Source organism: Emys orbicularis, chromosome 14 (assembly GCF_028017835.1).
Source record: "Emys orbicularis isolate rEmyOrb1 chromosome 14, rEmyOrb1.hap1, whole genome shotgun sequence".
Lineage (NCBI taxonomy): Eukaryota > Metazoa > Chordata > Testudines > Emydidae > Emys > Emys orbicularis.
The window spans coordinates 30,767,415-30,787,886 of NC_088696.1; the positions used below are offsets into that span (position 1 = coordinate 30,767,415).

Genomic DNA, 20,472 nt, shown 5'->3' on the forward strand with positions numbered 1-20,472 from the left:
TGTATAGTTTGTTCCAAAGTAAACAAATCTCTTTAAGGTCTATTTGTATTAAAGGTGCTATGTATATGAAAGACCCATATGATTACAATACCTATAGTTTAGTTGTAGAACTTGAAACATCCAAATGTTTTAACTTAAACCGGAACTATACTTGTCTAAACAAATATATAGCCTCATTGCTGCTTGAGGTTACAATAGGATTTTATTATAACTTCTCCCTACATATAAGTTTTGCCAGCTAATGTAGGGATATGCCACAAATGATGAGAAGCCTTGTTTTAAAATCACTTTGGCATAACTGACAGAAGCAAGTAGCAGCTTGCTTCCATTTGTTTCCAGAATAACATGGTAAGAGTAATAAGTTTCAACTGCTGCAGATAATTATTAGGTGCATTCATTGGGAACATAGGGAAAGGGAGTCTGTGAGCTTACATTTGAACTCTGTACTTAAGCAATAAAAATTTTATCAAACTGCAAAAAACTAAGTCATTTTAACGAGCACATTCCAAAGGTGCTGGATTTATGAGGAGACCCCAGGAAACTTTGATTGAAATTGCTGTCTCTGATTGTAGTTCTATATTTTATTGGTGCCATATTTTGAACAGTGCTGCTGCCAAAGTGAATGGGAAAGCAGCATAACAGACAGAGTTAACCCACAAAGGTTACCTCTTTTTATAATATCCATGATGTATTGCATTAAAAATGCCTTGAAAGCCATCCTATTTGCAGTTTTCAGAAAGCATTTTTTCTTAAATTAAGTTACGATTTATCTGAACAGGGCAGAAAATATGAAAGCCCCTGAAAGACTTTAGTATTGATTTTTCTCAGAGTATTTGCTAGCTGTTGTTTTCTCATTTGTGTGCTCCTTGATGGAACAGCCTAGAGCTGTGCACTGATCCTGAGACAAAGCTTTAGCAGGATGAGAAGAACAATAGTGAGGGGCACTATTGTGGGGCTGATCTTATAATAGGAGTTTTGCCTGAGTAAACAAAGTCATCAGGTTTGGGCTCTGGGATATTTACTTTTTTTTCTTCCTGGTTCCAGAATTTAAGCAAAATTTAAATCATCTGGAAAATTATTAGAATTTTATTAACTATTATGCCTTCCCCCAACTAAGTAAACACTGTAGTAGCCACATGTGATGAATGACTTGAATATTCTGAAGGCATGAGGTCAACACTACTCTGTAAGTGTGTGTAGAATAATGAAAGTTATAAATCTTTTTTCTAGTATTTATGTTCTAAAAATAATTAAGCTTAAAGTCTACAAAAATTAGGACATTAATGTGTATTTGTCATGGCAGTGAAATAGATATATTCAACCAATCGTTAATTATTGATTCTTTAAAAATTAGGCAACATACAATTGTTGATTATTACTAGCCATTGATGGTAGTTGAGTACCAGTTGCTCATTAATAGCTTCGTCCTCCCCCTGACAAAATGCACTGTTACATCAGCCATTAAACTGTTACACCATAGTTTCCACATACCTTATTATAAATGCAGACTGTAACTTTCACTTAATACAGCATTGTACTCAGCCTCTGAAAATAGTTCTAGTTGAGAGATTGAGCTCCAAATATTTTTTCATTGCATTATTTTTTCTCCTAGTTTATCACATTCATGTTGTTTAATGATAAGACAACCACATGAAGATAAGATTGTACAGAATCTTCATTGACTGTTGCCCTCTCTAACATGTTTGAGTAGTCTAATAATGTGAGAAGAGGATGCAAGATAGGATTCCAGGATTATCTCTTCAACTCTGCTGATTTTCTGTGTGGCTTTATAGAAGTCACTTGAACTTCACTGAACCTTAGTTTATGCTTTGGTAAAATTAGAACTAATAACATGTAAACAAGTTTAATTGTTTTTAAAGTGCTTTGAAATCCTTGGCTCAAAGTATCTTAGAATTTCTTTCTTCTTACATATGTGGTATCATTGTTCCGCTCTAATATTGGTAAGCATATTACTATAGTTTTAATAATCTGTATTTTAAAAAAAACAACAAAACCAAAACCCCAGATCCAAACATCCCAGAACTGTAGGGAATTTTAGATGTGGTGCCAGACTTTATTGTCCTGATTCTCCATCATCCTGTGCCTCCTGTATACATTTTGGGTTAGTAGTGTTTTACACCCACTTTATACTCACTTTACATTGACATCAGTGACTCCATGAGGTGCAGGGCAATGGAAAATTAGGTTCAGTGGCTTATGACCATACCTAACATATTTGGGTTTGCTCTACTAAATTCTTCTTTGTATTGTGTGGTTCTAATCCTGCCTCATTTCTTTGCCTTTTTCTTTATTTTTATTTCTCTTTTCTTTTTCTTTTTTAGGTTCTGCAAGTGACAAAGTTAATGAACAGGATGTGGAAGGGAGAGACCCAGCTGATTGGCACGTAGGCCTGAAGGTAGCATGGGACATAAAGACACCTGGACTGGCAATACCCCTTCACCCAGGAGACTGCTATTTTATGCTGGGTAATTTTCAAAGGCTTAGGAATGCAAATGTTTATTGAAAATAGAGGGCAGACCATCAACTGGAGTAAATTATCATAGCTCCATTGATGTCAGTGGGATGGGGGTGACTTACAACAGCTGAGGATCTGGCCAGAATGTGTCATTACTTTGTGGGTTTTTTGGTCTTTGGAGACTGTTTTCTTCATATTTTTCTTGTTTTCTTCCTTGTTAGTGGTGCACAGTGAAGTTTACCTGTTAAGCCTTTCCCTATCTGATGCTCAGATTGCAATTGAGGTTAGCTTCAGCACAATAGGAAAATTTCTTCCGCTTGTACTTTACAGGATAAACTACCGGTATGAGAAGTTGAGATGTTTATTCCTTATTTTTAATTGAAGCGTCCTCTTCCTCCTTTCAAGACACAATTGTCCTAGGGAACAATAGCCATCTACTTCATTGTCTTATTACAAAATCTCCCCGACTGTGCAGTTTTGGGTGAAGATGGACTGTACGTGTATTTCATTTGTTTTTAAAATTTCCATATATATAGCTATAAAAACAAGTTGTGTATATTGCTGTTGTCTTTGATATTTCTGACTCCTTGGCTCAGGATGAGATTTTCTTAGTACTAGCCCAGTATCCTGTCTATCAACAGTGGCCAATGCCAGGTGCACCAGAGGGAGTGAACCTAACAGGTAATGATCAAGTGATCTCTGTCCTGCCATCCATCTCCACCCTCTGACACCCTCTGAGTCTAGGGACACCATTCCTTACCCATCCTGGCTAATAGCCATTAATGGACTTAACCTCCATGAATTTATCCAGTTCTCTTTTAAACGCTGATATAGTCCTAGCCTTCACAACCTTCTCAGGCAAGGAGTTCCACAAGTTGACTGTGCGCTGTATGAAGAAGAACTTCCTTTTATTTGTTTTAAACCGCTGCCCATTAATTTCATTTGGTGGCCCCTAGTTCTTGTATTATGGGAATAAGTAAATAACTTTTCCTTATCCACTTTCTCCATATCACTCATGATTTTATATACCTCTATCATATCCCGCCTTAGTCTCCTCTTTTCCAAGCTGAAAAGTCCTAGCCTCTTTAATCTCTCCTCATATGGGACCCGTTCCAAACCCCTAATCATTTTAGTTTCTCTTCTCTGAACCTTTTCTAGTGACAGTATATCTTTTTTGAGATGAGGAGACCACATCTGTATGCAGTATTCAAGATGTGGGCGTACCATCGATTTATATAAGGGCAATAATATATTCTCCGTCTTATTCTCTATCCCCTTTTTAATGATTCCTAACATCCTGTTTGCTTTTTTGACTGCCTCTGCACACTGCGTGGACGTCTTCAGAGAACTATCAACGATGACTCCAAGATCTTTTTCCTGATTCGTTGTAGCTAAATTAGCCCCCTTCATATTGTATGTACAGTTGGGGTTATTTTTTCCAATGTGCATTACTTTACATTTATCCACATTAAATTTCATTTGCCATTTTGTTGCCCAATCACTTAGTTTTGTGAGATCTTTTTGAAGTTCTTCACAGTCTGCTTTGGTCTTAACTATCTTGAGCAGTTTAGTATCGTCTGCAAACTTTGTCACCTCACTTTTTACCTCTTTCTCCAGATCATTTATGATTAAGTTGAATAGGATTGGTCCTAGGACTGACCCTTGGGGAACACCACTAGTTACCCCTCTCCATTCTGAGAATTTAACATTTATTCCTACCCTTTGTTCCCGGTCTTTTAACCAGTTCTCAATCCATGAAAGGACCTTCCCTTTTATCCCATGACAACTTAATTTACATAAGAGCCTTTGGTGAGGGACCTTGTCAAAGGCTTTCTGGAAATCTAAGTATACTATGTCCACTGGATCCCCCTTGTCCACATGTTTGTTGACCCCTTCAAAGAACTCTAATAGATTAGTAAGACACAATTTCCCTTTACAGAAACCATGTTGACTTTTGACCAACAATTTATGTTCTTCTGTGTGTCTGATAATTTAAATCTTTACTATTGTTTCAACTAATTTGCCCGGTACTGACGTTAGACTTACTGGTCTGTAATTGCCGGTATCACCTCTAGAGCCCTTTTTAAATATTGGCGTTACATTAGCTATCTTCCAGTCATTGGGTACAGAAGCCGATTTAAAGGACAGGTTACAAACCATAGTTAATAATTCCGCAACTTCATATTTGAGTTCTTTTAGAACTCTTGGGTGAATGCCCTCTGGTCCCGGTGACTTGTTAATGTTAAGTTTATCAATTAATTCCAAAACCTCCTCTAGTGACACTTCAATCTGTGAAAGTTCCTCAGATTTGTCACCTACAAAAGCTGGCTCAGGTTTGGGAATCTCCCTAACATCCTCAGCCGTGAAGACTAAAGCAAAGAATCCATTTAGTTTCTTCACAATGACTTTATCGTCTTTAAGCGCTCCTTTTGTATCTCGATCATCCAGGGGCCCCACTGGTTGTTTAGCAAATGTAGAGGCCCAAGGTACTTCCACAAAGCAGAGGCCCGAGTAGAGGGCCCAAGGTACTTCCACAAAACAGCTCCTCCTACCTGCTTACTTATTGGGGTAGCTTTCCTTTTCGCTTTTCCCCATTGTCTATCAGGTGAAACTGAACAACTTAGTTACCACGAATGAATTTTTTTCAGAGTGCCTGCTAATATCTTGTACCTTGTTCTGCTCTGAGTTACACCTGTACAACCCCACTGGGGTTAACAGTGTGGCATATGTGTAACTAAAAGCAGAGTGTGGCCATTGTGCTTTTAAACACTTTCAGACTTGAGCATCTCACAGATTAAGATACGGAATTGTGTGAAATCCTGGAATACTGTGATACAGAAGATGCGTCTGACTTTTCTTCTTTCATTAGGATGTGGGCTGGCAGTCTGGAGAGAGAGAGATTTTTTTAAACTCAAAGTGAAGGTTATGTGACAGTTAATTCCCTTTGTAAGAGTTTGTAATCCATCTTTGTGCAATAGCTGTTCTAACATAAGATGGACAGATTCATCTAATTCTTATTTACTGTAAAGTTTGTGCCTAATCAGCCTTGTTGACCAGCTGATTCAGAAGACAAATTGTGGAATGGATGTTCATCATCGGTGATTTTAGTACTGTTTATTCTAGTACTGTAATTCATAGCTGGCTAAACTTTCAAATGGTAAGGACATTCCTTATTCCCCTGATAGGAGTTAACTTTATATACTGTAGCTCAGGCACTGCTGGAAGTGCTATATAAAGGACGGGTCAAAAATTTTATTTTATTTAACACCTAACAACATCCTGATCATGTTTAGGTGGAAACAGAGGACATATTAAACATTTTTCCAGTTATGGTGTATAAATCACTCTTTCCTATTAATTCTTCATAGAAAACTACTGTTTGGGACTCTGTAGAGCAGGTGTTAGATATTCTCTTCTAGGTTTCTAAATCATTTAACGTTACCTTTTAGCAGGATTAACAGAAACATCTATTATTTGAATTTAACAGCAGTAATAGTATAGAAGGGTCCATCCTAGAAATGAAACTTTCTGACTAAATCATATCTATTTTATTAGTTGAAATGAGTGACTTAAGATAGCTGATAGTAACCCAGGGGTCGGCAACCTTTCAGAAGTGGTGTGCCGAGTCTTCATTTATTCACTCTAATTTAAGGTTTCGTGTGCCAGTAATACATTTTAATGTTTTTAGAAGGGCTCTTTCTATAAGTCTATAATATATAACTAAACTATTGTTGTATGTAAAGTAAATAAGGTTTTTAATGTTTAAGAAGCTTCATTTAAAATTAAATTAAAATGCAGAGCCCCCCGGACCGGTGGCCAGGACCCAGGCAGTGTGAGTGCCACTGAAAATCAGCTCGCATGACGCCTTTGGCACGCGTGCCATAGGTTTCCTACCCCTGTAGTAACGTGTAATTAAGGGACCTATATTAGCATTGGGTTGTTTTATATCTTCTTCATGTTGTTGGTTTGCAAGCACACTATTTTAAGAGTAGATACATGTGTGGGATGACATAAGGTGTGATTCAATATATTTGGAGATTTAAAAATATGGGAACATTATATAAGAGGTATCATGATCGCAAATGACCAAATATTAATTAATTTATCCTGTATTTCGGCATTTCACGCATTCCAGAGTCTCATCTTCTTCTCAGTTACCTTTGGTACCTCCTCCATCATGGTTGCAAAAACAATGGAAACAGTTAGGGAACATGCTGTTTGATCCATCTGGAATTTGTACCGTCCGGACTTGTACCAGTGTCACTTTGGGAATCAGCTAGTAGATGCTGATGTAGGGTGGGGGCAGCATGTTTAATGGTTACAATAGGGGGAATGACAGTCAGGACTTCTGGGTACTCTTCCTGACTCTGTCTTTGACTCATGTGATGGTGGTAAGTCGCTTCACCTCTCTGTGCCTCAGTTTTTCCATTTGTAAAATAATATGTTTACTTTACATGAGTGTTATGAGAAAAGATGTCCGATTCAGTGTGCTGTTAATCATTTAAAAGCCAGCATTGATCAACAGTTATTGCACAGCGGTATCTGAGATACTCTGTTTCCTTTGCTTATGTATGTACAGGAAGTAGCACAATCTCTTCATCAATACGATTGTGTGAACATTTGATAAATACTGACATTTTTAATGATAAGTTCTCAAAATACAAATTATTTTTATTATTAATAAAAGCTGACAGATGGCTACGTCAACACTATAATTTATACAACCGCCATTAGCCTAGAAATAGAGACTCCTTAATTATAAGGTTTTTGTTGGACAGTTATGTACTTTGGTCGTGCCCTTTTTGGCACAAAATAAATTCAATCCAAATGTGCTGTTTCCATAAACCTCTGCATTTATTTTTGAGAGACATAGTATTGTAAATTGTATTTTTTTTTAAATAGTGTTTCAAAGAACAGGAAAAAGTGGATGAATTTTTTTGCCCTTCAAAAAAAAAAAAAGGGTGTCCTGCTCACAGGCGCTTCTATGATATGATTCTTTGTTACTTTGAGAAGAATTGTGTTTAAAAATGCAATATCTAAGGTTAGCATTACACTTGCTTTCTCAGCTCTTGTCTTCAGTTGAAATATGCTGCTATATTGAGTCATGTCTTGAACTCTATATTATATGCCAAACATCAGGTGTTCAAATTTGTCTATTTTAAGATAAGCTATCACAATATCAAAAAGAACTTTTGATTTAAGGGGGGAAAAATTAGCTTTAATATGGCATTACCTTTTTTTTTTATAATCTTTGTTTTATTTCTCACATGAAAAATAGCCCTGCAGAGGGACTGCAAACCTGCTGCCTGATAACTGGAATCTGAACTTTATAGCACTTATGAAACGGAAACAGTTTAGCTCAATTTAGAATAATATATTGGTCTGTAGAGGAAACACATACTGAACACTGCTGTCTCAAGTACACAGTCAAGGGGTGTCTAATATGAAACGTGTTAGGTGCATGTAATAAATCCACAGCACGTGGAGGTGAGCGAAGAGCCCCAGCTGCTGTGGTCGAGAGCATGCTTAACTAGGGTTGTCATGGTCTTACTATTAAATTGGAATCTTTCCCCTAAACTTAGAGTTAGACACGACCAGATTTGCAAATAGATTTACAATTTTCACTAATTTTCCTACCATGACTTCAAAACGTACTTAACAAAAATACACTCTGGACTTTTTCAAAGGGGGAAGATTTACTTTTCCACAGCTGTTTCCCATAGATCAAATGTTGCTTGAAGGTTAGGGGTTTAAAGCAGCTTGAAGATGAACTCGATGGTGTCTTTTTTTCCTGAACAAATTATAGTTCAAGGAGCATCAAAAATTATTTTCATTAACCAGAATTTAGGCACACACGTTGCGGGGGTGGGCTGTGGTTGGAGATATTCCTTTAATGGAAACATTTCCACATGTATGTAGTGGCTCATTAAACTATTTTGAGCCAGTTAATCTGCCTGTACTTCCATATATTAACTTGAACCTTTTTTGCTCTTTAGCATCTTGAATATGGTTTTTTTAACTTTATTGTTTGCTCTCTTGACTCCCATGTTTGATCTAAATTCTTTTCCCCCATGATTATTAAGACTGTTAGCCCCAGAAATGTATTTGTTGTTATGAAACTTTGATCATATAGTTTGGCAAATCCCTGACACATTGTTCAGTTCAATCTTTTAATCCATTCTGTGTTTTCTTTACACACACTTTTTTGGTTTAAATACTGCAAATATTCCCTGATTAGGGCCAGTTATTATATTCCACTTTTTTCTCCATGAAGGTGATGAAAGGAGTAGAAGATGGTTCTTTGGCCTATAATTTCTTGTGGGGAGGAAACTGAACTTGTGTGGGGTCATTCCCTTAACATTGCTGCAACAGCCCCACAGTTTGCTACCTGTATGTTTGTATCGCTACTATTGAAATGCAGGGATGAAGCTGTGTGTGAAGGGGTAGACCAGGGGTCTCAAACTCAATTTACCTTAGGGCCAGTGCCAGTCCTCAAATCCTCCCAGCGGGCCAATAATGTCACTGAAGATGGTGTTCAGAAAAGAAAACTTTTATATTGTATTTTTTATTTTGAATTTCTTAGAAATAATAAAACGGTCATACGACTTTATAGAATTCTTCGCCTGCCGGAGAGTTTTTAGTGTTTGCCAGACACCTGGCAACGCTTCAGTTCTGTCAGTTCGTTGATGTTTGGCCTCAGTGACTGAGCAGTTGAAACCTTCAGGATTGCAGCAAGGTTGTTGTATCACCCAGGCAAGGTATTAACAAACTTGAACAGAACTTTATTTACAGTGAAAATCTCTTTACCAAGCTGTAACTGCACACTCTGTAACTCTCACTCAGCCTCCTCAACTCCTCCCCCCTCCTTCCTGTTTCCTGTCCTTTCAGACTCCCAACAGCCAGTGCTCCCAGTTCTAATAATCACATGCAGCATCTAAACACCACATTCCCTCCTCTCTTAAGAAACTTTCTAAATTAAAATAAACAAATATCAAACAAGACACTATACTGTTGGCAGGAATATTACACTGAAAACACTGTAGATACTACATAACATAGTCTTTAGTCCAGGCAGGTGGTCGTCTGAGCCTGACAGGCCGTCTCTCAAGCCCCGGTTCCAGTGCAATGTCTTGTTGTATTGGTTCTACTGTGAAGTCATCCAATGCAGACTGGGTGTTGGCATAATCTCCTCTTGGTGCATAGGCAGGTGCAAGATAAGAAGCATTCCATATCCACCCATCAGAAAGTCGATAGGTGTAAGGGCCCTTCTTCTCTATGATTTTAAGAGGAGCTGTGAATTTATGGTCCCCTCTGCGTAAGATTCCAGGTTTTCGTATTCTAACAAAGGAACCACACTCAAACTTTGGTTCCTTAGCACCCCGCCATTTGTCTGTGAAAGCCTTAGACTTTGCTTGGTTCTGTTCAACTGTCTTTCTCACATCATCCTTGTTTGGGGCATCAGGTCGTGCCTTTAACAATCCAGCAATGTTCAGTTTAGTATTCAGCTGTTTCCCATGCAGTAACTCTGTGGGTGATCTTTGCATTGTGGCATGTCGTGTAGCCCGGTATGCTTGCAAAAAATCAGTAGTGAAGGGTATCCACAATCGCCCTTCCAGTTTAGCTGTTTGCAAACTCTCTTTCAAAATTCTGTTAAACCGTTCGATTTCTCCATTGGCTTGAGGGTCATATAGGGATGACCTCCTGTGTAAAATGTTCCTCTCTGCTAGAAAAGTTTCAAACTCCAGGGAAGTAAATTGACTACCATTATCTGAAATCAGTTCTTTGGGGTTACCTTCCCGGCTAAAAACTGAAGAGAGAAACTTAATTACTATAGCAGAAGAAATTTGCGATGTAAACGCTACCTCAGCCCATTTGCTGAAATAGTCTATTAAAGTGATGGCATAACGACAGTCAATTGGAGCAGTATCAAAGGGTCCTACAATGTCAATCACCACTTTTTCCCATGCAGATTCAGGAAGAGGAACAGGTTGTAATGGAGGGTTACATGTCATTGCTGTCTTATCATGCATTTGGCAAGTGACACAGGATTTTATGAGTGCTTCAGTTTGAGAGTCCATCCCTGGCCACCAGTACAGATCCCGTAGTCGTTGTTTGGTTCTGACAATTCCTTGATGAGTATCGTGTGCCAGGTGTATGAGTTTTGACTGTAATTCTTCTGGCACAAGTAGCCGGTGTGTACCTCGTAGCACACAGCCATCGAGCAAAGAAAGTTCATCCCAAACTCTAAAATAAGGCAGCAAAACTGGGTCAAGGTTTTTAGGGTTAATGGGCCATCTCTTTGTCAGAAATTCCCATAGTTTTTGTTGAATTGGACATGCTGAACAAGCAGCTTGAAATTGTTCTCTTGTAACTGCAATAAGAGTGCTTGTAATAAGCGCAACTACTACATCCTCATCCTCTGGTGGACCATCTGGTGAAGGCAAAGGCAAGCGAGAAAGGCAATCAGCTACCACATTTTCGTTTCCAGGCTTATGTTCCAGTTCATAATTGAAAGAGAGTAGTCTTGCAGACCATCTAGCAATACGATATCCTGCTCTTCCCAGTCCTTTCATGGTGAGCAACGTCGTCAAAGGGCTGTGGTCTGTGCGCAACTTGAACGTGCGGCCCCACAGGTAAGTTCTCCATTTTTCAGTAGCCCAGACACAAGCAAGTGCTTCTTTTTCAACTGTAGAATATTTTCTGTCAGCATTACTTAGTGTCCTTGAAGCAAATGCAACAGTCCTCTCAGTGTTGTCTTCATGAAGCTGTGTGAGGACAGCCCCAAGTCCATAATCAGAAGCATCAGTAGTTACAATTGTGGGCAATGCAGGACTGAATAGTGCAAGTACTGGACTGTGTACAATCAAGTCTTTCACCCTTTCGAAACTAGCTTGTGCATCCATTGTCCACACTAAGGTTGAACTTCTCCGTAGTAATTCTCGTAACGGTTCAATGACAGAAGCATAATTGGGAATGAATTTTTGCATACCAGGAGGTAAGACCCAAGAAGGAACGTAAGGTTTGCAAATCTGTTGGAGGAGGAGCATTTGAAATTGCCAGGATATGATCTGGATCAGGTTTTAGTCCAGCCTGTGAAATTGTATGCCCCAGAAAGGAGAGTTCAGTTTGTCTAAATTTGCATTTGGACCTATTGAGCTTGAGGCCTGCTTTGTTGATGCAGTTTAGTACAGACTGCAGGTTATTGTCATGCTCCTCAGTAGTATTTCCAAACACAATAATATCATCCAAATAGCACTGAACTCCATGTTGATTCTTCAGAATCAATGACATCATTTTTTGGAAGGCACTTGGGGCTGATGCGAGACCATATGGAACACGTTTAAAACGAAATAGTCCCTCATGTGTAATAAATGCTGTGAGGTCTCTGCTATCTTCATGCAACATAACCTGGTGGTATGCGCTCTGCAAATCAAGAGTAGAAAACATCTTTGCTCCACGGAGTTCTGCAAATACTACTTCTATGTGAGGAAGAGGATGGCTGTCAATCACAATAGCTTTATTTGGCTCCCTTAAGTCCACACAAAGGCGAATGTCTCCACCCTTCTTCTGCATCACTACTATAGGTGAAACCCATTCCAAGGAGTTAATCTCTTCAATAATGTCCTTTTGAACAAGTTTTCTAAGTTCCTCTGAAACAGCTTCCCTGACTGAAAATGGTAAGCACCGTAATTTCTGTCGTACAGGCATCACATTATTTCGCATTTTAACTTTATGCAGAAACCCATAAGCACAGCCGAGTTTCTCCTCAACCTGGAGTTGGGTCCCAGCTGAAACTGGTGTGTGTACCGCAAGAGTGCTTTGCTGAGGAAGATCAATTCGTCCATTAACTACCCTGAGATTTAAAGCAGCTAATAAATCTCTGCCAAGGATAGCAGTGCCTTTGTGGACAATGTAGAACTCCGCAGTTACACAGCAATCACCAAAAGTAACTATTGCTGGCAGGCAGCCATGTACTGGAATATGGTTTTTCAAATAGTACACCAAGTGAAGTTTGGGTTCAGTAAGAGGCACATCTTTAAAGTAACGCAAATAGATGGAATCAGGTAGTATAGTGCTGCTGAGCCAGTGTCCAACATTAGCTGAATAGAGTGTGATTTGCCTGAGGGTATGGCAGAAACATTTACAGTGCACTTTATCTGTTCTGGAATATGTGCAGTAGTGATTTTGTCCACACTCAGCACAGTAACATCTGGTATTGTAACTGCATGCACCTGTTGATTGAACTGACTACTGCGACATACTTTAGCAAAATGCCCAATCTTTTTGCAATGATTGCACTGAGCTACTTTTGCTGGACATCCTGTGTAGCTTGCAAGATGATGTGGGGATCCACAGCATGCTTTTACTTTATTTTGCATTTGCTGATTCAGTGGCTTTTAATTAGTTTTCCTTTTGCAATTGTTTGTCTGCAGTGATAGTGAACTTTTCTGCAAAGGAGTCACAGCCTGGACTGGGCCTCCTGTACCCTTGCTCATTATTTTGGCTTCAGCTGTAGCTGACTCAATCTGAGTAGCAATGGTTATTGCTTTTTCTAGTGTAAGTTGTGGTTCTAGAAGTAAGCGTTCTCTTACGCGAAGCATGGTTGTTTTCTCAATGAGCTGGTCTCTAATCATCTCATCTGCCATATTCCCAAAGTCACAAGTTACAATCAGACTCCTCAGGGAAGCAATATACTTCATTATAGTCTCCCCTGGTTTCTGCTCACGCTGGCGAAATCTGTAGCGATTAGCTACTACATTCACTTTTGGCACAAAAAAGTTCTTTAATGCAGTGAGTGCAGTGTCATATTTATCATCTGCAAGGGGAAACGTGTAAAATATACGCTGCCCTTCTGCTCCAAGGCAGTGGATGAGCAGAGCACGCTTTCTTACTGCAGAAATCTCTGTAGCACTGATTGCAAGCAGATAAGTCTCAAACATATGGATCCAGACAGTAAAAGCAATTGGAGGCTCACCTGGGCTTTGCAGAAAGGGTGCAGGTGGGTTCAGAGGCAGAAGATCCATCCTCGTCGCCAAAATGTTGTATCACCCAGGCAAGGTATTAACAAACTTGAACAGAACTTTATTTACAGTGGAAACCTCTTTATCAAGCTGTAACTGCACACTCTGTAACTCTCACTCAGCCTCCTCAACTCCTCCCCCCTCCTTCCTGTTTCCTGTCCTTTCAGACTCCCAACAGCCAGTGCTCCCAGTTCTAATAATCACATGCAGCATCTAAACACCACAAAGGTGTGCATCAGATAGTTGTGTTCGGTATTTTGACTTGTTTATATTCATTGTGGAAAAAAGTGATGCTGCCTCCATGGCTAACTCTGCCCGGCAACTAATAATACTGCCTCCATGGCTGACTCTGCCTGGCGACTAGTGATGGTATCTCTGTCCCTCTCCCCCAGCCAATGGGAGCTGTGGGGGGTGGCACCTGCAGCAGACATTGCTGGCAGCGTGTCTGCCTGCGTCTCTCCTTCGCAGGCCGCAGTGGGGAGGTTCTTGTGCTGCAGATGGCCCGTGAGCCGGGACTTTGAGACCCCTGGGGTAGACCTATGGAGAATTGCTTCCTGTAACATTACCTCATCCATCCAAACTTGTGGATTGTGTAAGATAATGCTGATAGAATCAAGTTTGTGAATTGTAACTAGTTTTGCAAGTCCAGTTTGTGATATGCACAACACACAGCACTGCAAAAGGGTCGTTCATCCCTATTGGTGCATGCATCAGATGATTTTTTGGGGAAAAAGGCTTGTGTATCTTATTTTTAGAAACTATCTTTTGCATAGCTCATTATAATGGGATACCAGTCATCAAAAAACGTCCTTAGTTTCAGTCGCATGACTAAATCCAAATGGAACCAGAAAGATGGCAGAATCGTGGTTAACCATTGTAGCTCCATTGTGTCTGTATACATATTTACACTAAAATGATCACAAGAATAAATACCCATCTTTATTTTTTATATACATATTTTGTTTAGGAAGATAAATAGCCCAATTCCATTTCATGTTTGTATTGTTAGATATATTTGCATTTAGAATATTGAAAATTATGCTGCACTTTGAATTAGAGGCATCATACATGGCAACATTGATGATAAAAAGACAATTATCTGAAGAGGTTCAATAGAAACAATAAGCAGAGAGGAAAGGCAAAAAATTGATTGTTGTCGTTAGTACTGCAAGCCATTACATTGCTCTTCCCAGGAATCATTGTACATACTAATAATCGAGAGCTCAGCTCTGCAGCCCTTCTCATTAGAGTAATCCTTATTTGTACAAGTAAGTCTCACTGAACTCAGTAGGAGCCGTGATCACAGGATCGGGCAAACAGTTATGTCTTCTTTCCTTCCTGTATTTGGTTTATTTTGACAGTCTGTAGCAGTAGCATGTGGAATTACAACCATCAGTTCCCTGTGTCTGCATTGGTTTGTCACTATGTTGATGCCACAGTTCAATTATTCACACACTCATCCATCCACTTCTCTGACAAAAGCTATACATGTACAGATCTAATGCTGTAGCACAGAGATAATCAAATCATGATTGTAATAAAAAACAAGCAAACAAAATAAAAAACAACATAAACATACCATTTATCTTTAGGCAGCCCAAAAAAGTGGAAAATATAGTTAAGCCAGACATGTCCCATGGAAGTAAAGATCACCATATAAAATATAGTAGTAACAGTGAATGGTTAACCTCAAGAACTCTGTTTCAAATTCATTCTCATGTAATAGCCAAGAACTTCAGAAATAGAAAAAAAAATGTTTTTCTCTTTGAGTCCATTTTGGTGTAATCTTGTGCCATCTTTTTACCTTCTTTTCTAGGAACCTTTCAACTGACTGTAAATCCCTCAAAAGATGTAATTTTCTAAGATCTATAACTTTCAATTTGAGAGGGGAAAGATTGCTGTCACCTATTTTTGAAGAAAGAATTATTTAATAGTAATTCATGTTCACCTTTGTGTCTGAGTATATAATTTTTAGGTCTGGAAACTTACAAAGACATTATAATTGGCAGAGCTGACAGAGACACTTATAGGTAAGGTTGCCTAACACTTTCTATTAGAGGACCTGGTTTTCGTTGTGTGTAACATTGACAAACTTTAACTATTTGGTTGAAATTTTCCATGTTCAGCATCTGCCTCAGGCTGAATTTCTTTTTGAAAGCAAAAACAGTTCAGCCACTTTAGAGAATGAGGCCAGGGGAATTATTTTCTTTTGCCAATATTAAAAAAATTCTTCACTGTTTTCTTGATAAGCTCTAGCTTCTCAGTGCTTGGTAGCAGGGACTTGAAATTTGGCAGGGCTCTTGCACTGTGGTCAGAGAAGTGCCTTTTGCTGTCCCCTTGAAAATCTGCTCAAATTTGGCTGAGTAATAAACATTTGAAAATTGTCATTTCCACATCTTTAGCCAGAGGAGTGTTGGAGTTTGGCTGCTAAATTCTCTGAACTTTTTGTCTGTATTGAACATGCTCCATCCCAGGGTTGCAGGGACTGAGCAGGACTTTTCTTGAAAAATTTCTTCTGTGTTCTGACTGTTCCCTCTGCTGGTGCCTACTAAGCAGTGTGGAGGAGAAGGAGGAAGCAGATTGACTCAAAATGAAGAGGAGTGAGGAGTGGATAGGGGCTGGGGTGGGGTATGGTTGGGCAGAGGAGCAGAGGAAGATAGAGTTAGGCTGTGGGAAAATAGGAGCAGAAGAGGACACGGGTTAGGCTGTAGTGTAGGAAAGGGACAGGCTGGGGTAGTAGTCTCAGGGGGACATGCTGGGGGCAAAGTCAGAAGGAGGAAGGCTAGTGGGGATAGAGGCAGAAGGTTCTGTAATTAGTAGCACATACTCCCATTCAGAACCTGTAATAGAGTCTAGGGTACCTAAGTCCCAACATTCCTCTGCAGTCCAGGAAACACTCGCAGGACCCACTTGCACAATATGTGTCAGTGACTGGCCCACACAGGGGATATCATGACACTTTTGCTGCTCCAAGTTACTCTGATAGCTCAAGCGACAGAGGTCTGTACTAAAAGCAATTCAGTTCTGCAGCGAATCCTTGCTCCTTCTAGTTCTGTATTATAATTGTGGTGTGCTGTTGTGTGTGCCCTCTGAGGTATTTGTATCAGGTGATTCTGTATCATCTTCTATTTAAAAAAATATTTTTGGCAATAGGAAGACCTGCTTAAACTTGCTCTTCTGCTGTTTCCAAACTTCATCTGTGAAGTAAAACATCTTTGTATACCATCCATCCGACACCACCCAAGATTATAAAGACTGCAAGTTGATAACATTTGTTTTCCAAGGTGGATTTGACCACCTGTACCCAGTTATGCATGTGATTAATTTCTTCTAATAAATCATGCATTGAATTACCAGAAACAGAAGTCCTCTAATGGGACTTCGTTCCAAAGTGGCAGATGATTTGTTGGAAATGGGCAGGAAGAAAGTTGAGGAAATAGGAAATCAATACACCTTGATCTACCCCCCCCCCCCCAGTTGTGTTATGTATATCGATGAAATTATCTTCCCTTCTTTTTTATAGTACTCCATACAAAATCGGAAGTTATCTCTCCCAACACTGAGCAACACTAGATTCCTTGGTTTGTTCTCTTAAGTATAAGGCCTTTTGCAATGTTGGGCAGTTGATTTAGGCATTTCAGTTTTTATCATACACAAGCAGTTTTTTTAGGCCCCAATTCAAGGAAACTCAGGATAGTTAAGCATATGTTGAAGTTAAGTGTGTGCTTCAGATCTTTCATGAATTGTCATCTTAATTTTGGTATAGTTTAGAGATTCTAGAACACTACAAACTTGAGAAATGCTTGATCAAGTTTTAGAGATAAGGTTACAACTATAGAAACTGGCAGTAGTCCATTGAAAAAGGGTTTCCCAGCTTCTGCAGACATTGGCACTTTAGAAAGGGTATACCGGCCATATCATGCAGTAGTACCTGTGCCATTAGTTCTATTTGCTAATATGTGATGAAAAAGGCAATTGACAAAAGAATGCTATCAACTTAAAGAGCATCCTTGTCTCTGAAAATTGTTTATCATGTCCATTGTCTTCCATATATATGTAAAAAGTTTGTGTGTGTAGTACTTGTGTTTAGCTCATTGTTGGGATTCAGTTGATGGCGATTAAGATTAAAATTGAAAGCGTCCCTTTGAAAAAAATTCACTTTGCATAGTTATTATACTGTTTATATACTTTATTGACTAATGCTCTGAAATTGCAAAGGGATCTGCATGCATGGACCTTACTCCTGTGGGAGTCCCACTGAAATTGTGCTCCATGCTGACCCTTAATCCAACACACATTCAGTGGGACTTCTAAAGTAGTAAAAGTCTATGCAAGCAGATCTTTCTGCAGGACTGATAACCTATCCCCCCCACCCCCCCCAGCCATATGGTGTATAATGTTTTTAAAGTTGAGCGGGATGCCTTGGTTTGGGTTTGCAAATCTCATCAGATAGAATTTAATTTTGCAAAAACTAAAAACTGGTGGTATATCCATATGTATTGTATTTTATCTGAACCATCAGTATGCAAGGAAGCTAAAGTGGGCGTGGCAGGGTTGGCCAGGTTTTAGTCTACCTCTAATACTGATAAAATAATTTGTATGCAATGTTGTTAGTTAAAAGTGACTGCCGCCAAATGGGCAATGTCTCTTTTAACAAGCAATTTTTTTTCTTTCAAATTGTAGGGAAAAAAAATCTTTGGAGTAATCTTTTAAGGCCTAGAACGTATTTTTCAATATCCTTTGAGACATATGATCCATGAAGCTTCAACCATTTTTATACAATTACAGTTTTAGATGAATTATAAACTCTTAAATTAAAATTACAGGGTTCTTTCTAAAAGTCATAAAGGATTAGAGACAGTTGGAAGCAATTTCAAGAAGAGACAGCCCCACAATGAAAGGGTTGCCAAGGGTTTGAATGAAGGTGCAAATCAAAATGTATTACTTATAATGGTGTGTTTGCTACACAGACTGTACCAAATTAATTGGTACTGAATGGAACAAAAGTACTTAAGCAATCTGCTTTTTGTGATCCTTCTTCATAGAGATGACTGTGATACTTAGTGTTACAAAATCCAGATTTGCTATGTTTTTGTTTTCAAGATTTGGCTTGATACCCTTTAACTCTCATATGTCTGTACAGCAGTGATTTCTCTCTTTGTTTTAAAAAGTATTGAAATGAAGTTTCATGCAGGCATCACACTGGCAGATACTGTGCAAGCTTCCCCACATAATCTTACCAGTGCAGCTCAGTCCTGATCTGTAAGACTCCTCCTATTCCAGCCCTAAGCCTCTCACGATCAGAAATTTACATTTGTACCAAATTGTTTCTCTCTTCACTCAAGTGGTAGCAAAAGGAACAGAATCATAATATTGCTTTCTCTTTGTGGACCTCAGTGGCCATGGTTTGCAGTAGAAAGACAGCTGTGAATTCCTAGGTGGCCACAGGTTTAATGTATAAGTGACTAATTATAATATGGTTCTGCAATAGTCATAATGGATTATTTCTTAAATATATTTATTGGTGATACCTAGATGGTTTGGCATTATTCTGCAGTGGAGAAATGTTCAAATACTAGCAAGTGATATAAGTTTTCCTAAACCTGATGGGGATATGTGAGCATTTTTCTCTTTATCTAGTTTGTTGAATGCACTGGACAAACATCCCTTCTTGGGATCTGTTTTCATGTTTCATACAGCAACAGAAATGGTAAAGGATGAAACCATCCACCTGCATTTTTCTCCTAATATCTATAATGCTAGATGCCGCGTTGTTGTGCATGAATTCTTACAGCTGCCTATAAAATCCATTGAAAGAAGAGAACTCATTCTTGCAAGTGGAATAAATCCAATAAATCTTATCACAGTGTGCATGCCAATTTGAGAATTTCAGACTTATTACAAAATATAGTAAAGATTTCAGATCATATTTGTTTTCATTAATAGAGAGAATAGCATATTAAACTTCACAGGTAGTAAACTACACTAGGGTATTCAGTTTAACAAAGTGTGGTTATGGTCAGAAAAAGTAACTATGACTTAATTTTTTTAAAGTGACTTGGGATTTTGGGTTCCTCAGTTTTGTTGGGTATGCAAACTGTGACATCTTTAAAGGGCTTAATATTTATTAGGGGAGGATGTATGTGAGGCTGAGCATTTCTGAAATCAGACTCCCGTACTGCGATCAAATTCAATAGTCACTAGTAATAGCTGAAGTAAAAATGGCACCTTCTTACTCAGAGCACAGCATGCAGAGCCCTCCTCCCTCTCTGTCAGCATCCGGGTAGGACTCTGTCCCTAGTCCCTTCTTTTCTCCCTTACATATTTTTGCTGAGTGACTTCAGCTCACAGTTTCATTTACCCTACAGTATCTATACTGATGACTCACAAATCTTCCTCTCCGCACTGATCTGACTGACAGTCCAGTTGTGACTGCATCATCCTGGATGTCTTGCTGCCAGCTCAAGCCCAGTATGGCAAACTAGAACTTTTCGTTTTTCTTCCTTACCTGCCTCCTCTGTGTTCCTACTTCATCACTGTTGAAAACAGTATCATCCCACCCCATTACCCAGGCTCATTACCTGAGGACAGTTTATGACTCCTATCTCTCCTCCTCCCCATACATCCAGCCTTCCCTATAACATATCAAACATCTATTCCTTCGTCACTCTTCCTATGTCCATCCGTAGATACCACGATTATCTCCTGCCTATTGTCTAATATTATTATTTCCATTATTAATATTACTATTATCTGCTGTATCCTGCATATCCCTGACCCCCCTTAACACATTTTGCTCCCCTCCAGCAGCTACTCAGACCCTCTTCCAGTCCCTCTGCTGCCTTTCTCTTGCCCACCAAATCAGGTTGAAAAATTTCTTTCTTACCACTCAGGCTCTATCTCTGACCTTTTTTCTCACTGGATCAATCTTGCTTGCTTCGCTCCATTTATGATGCCAGATTCACCACTTTTCTT

The 20,472-nt window shown here is 39.1% G+C and overlaps 1 protein-coding gene across 1 annotated transcript in view; it reads left to right on the top strand.

Moving 5' to 3' along the window:
• The window catches only part of FTO (FTO alpha-ketoglutarate dependent dioxygenase), a 345,022-nt gene that overhangs the window by 83,633 nt on the left and 240,917 nt on the right, over nt 1-20,472 (top strand). The window contains exon 4 of the mRNA XM_065416387.1: nt 2,343-2,486. Coding sequence (XP_065272459.1) covers nt 2,343-2,486 — 144 coding nt within the window. The remainder of the gene's footprint in view (nt 1-2,342; nt 2,487-20,472) is intronic.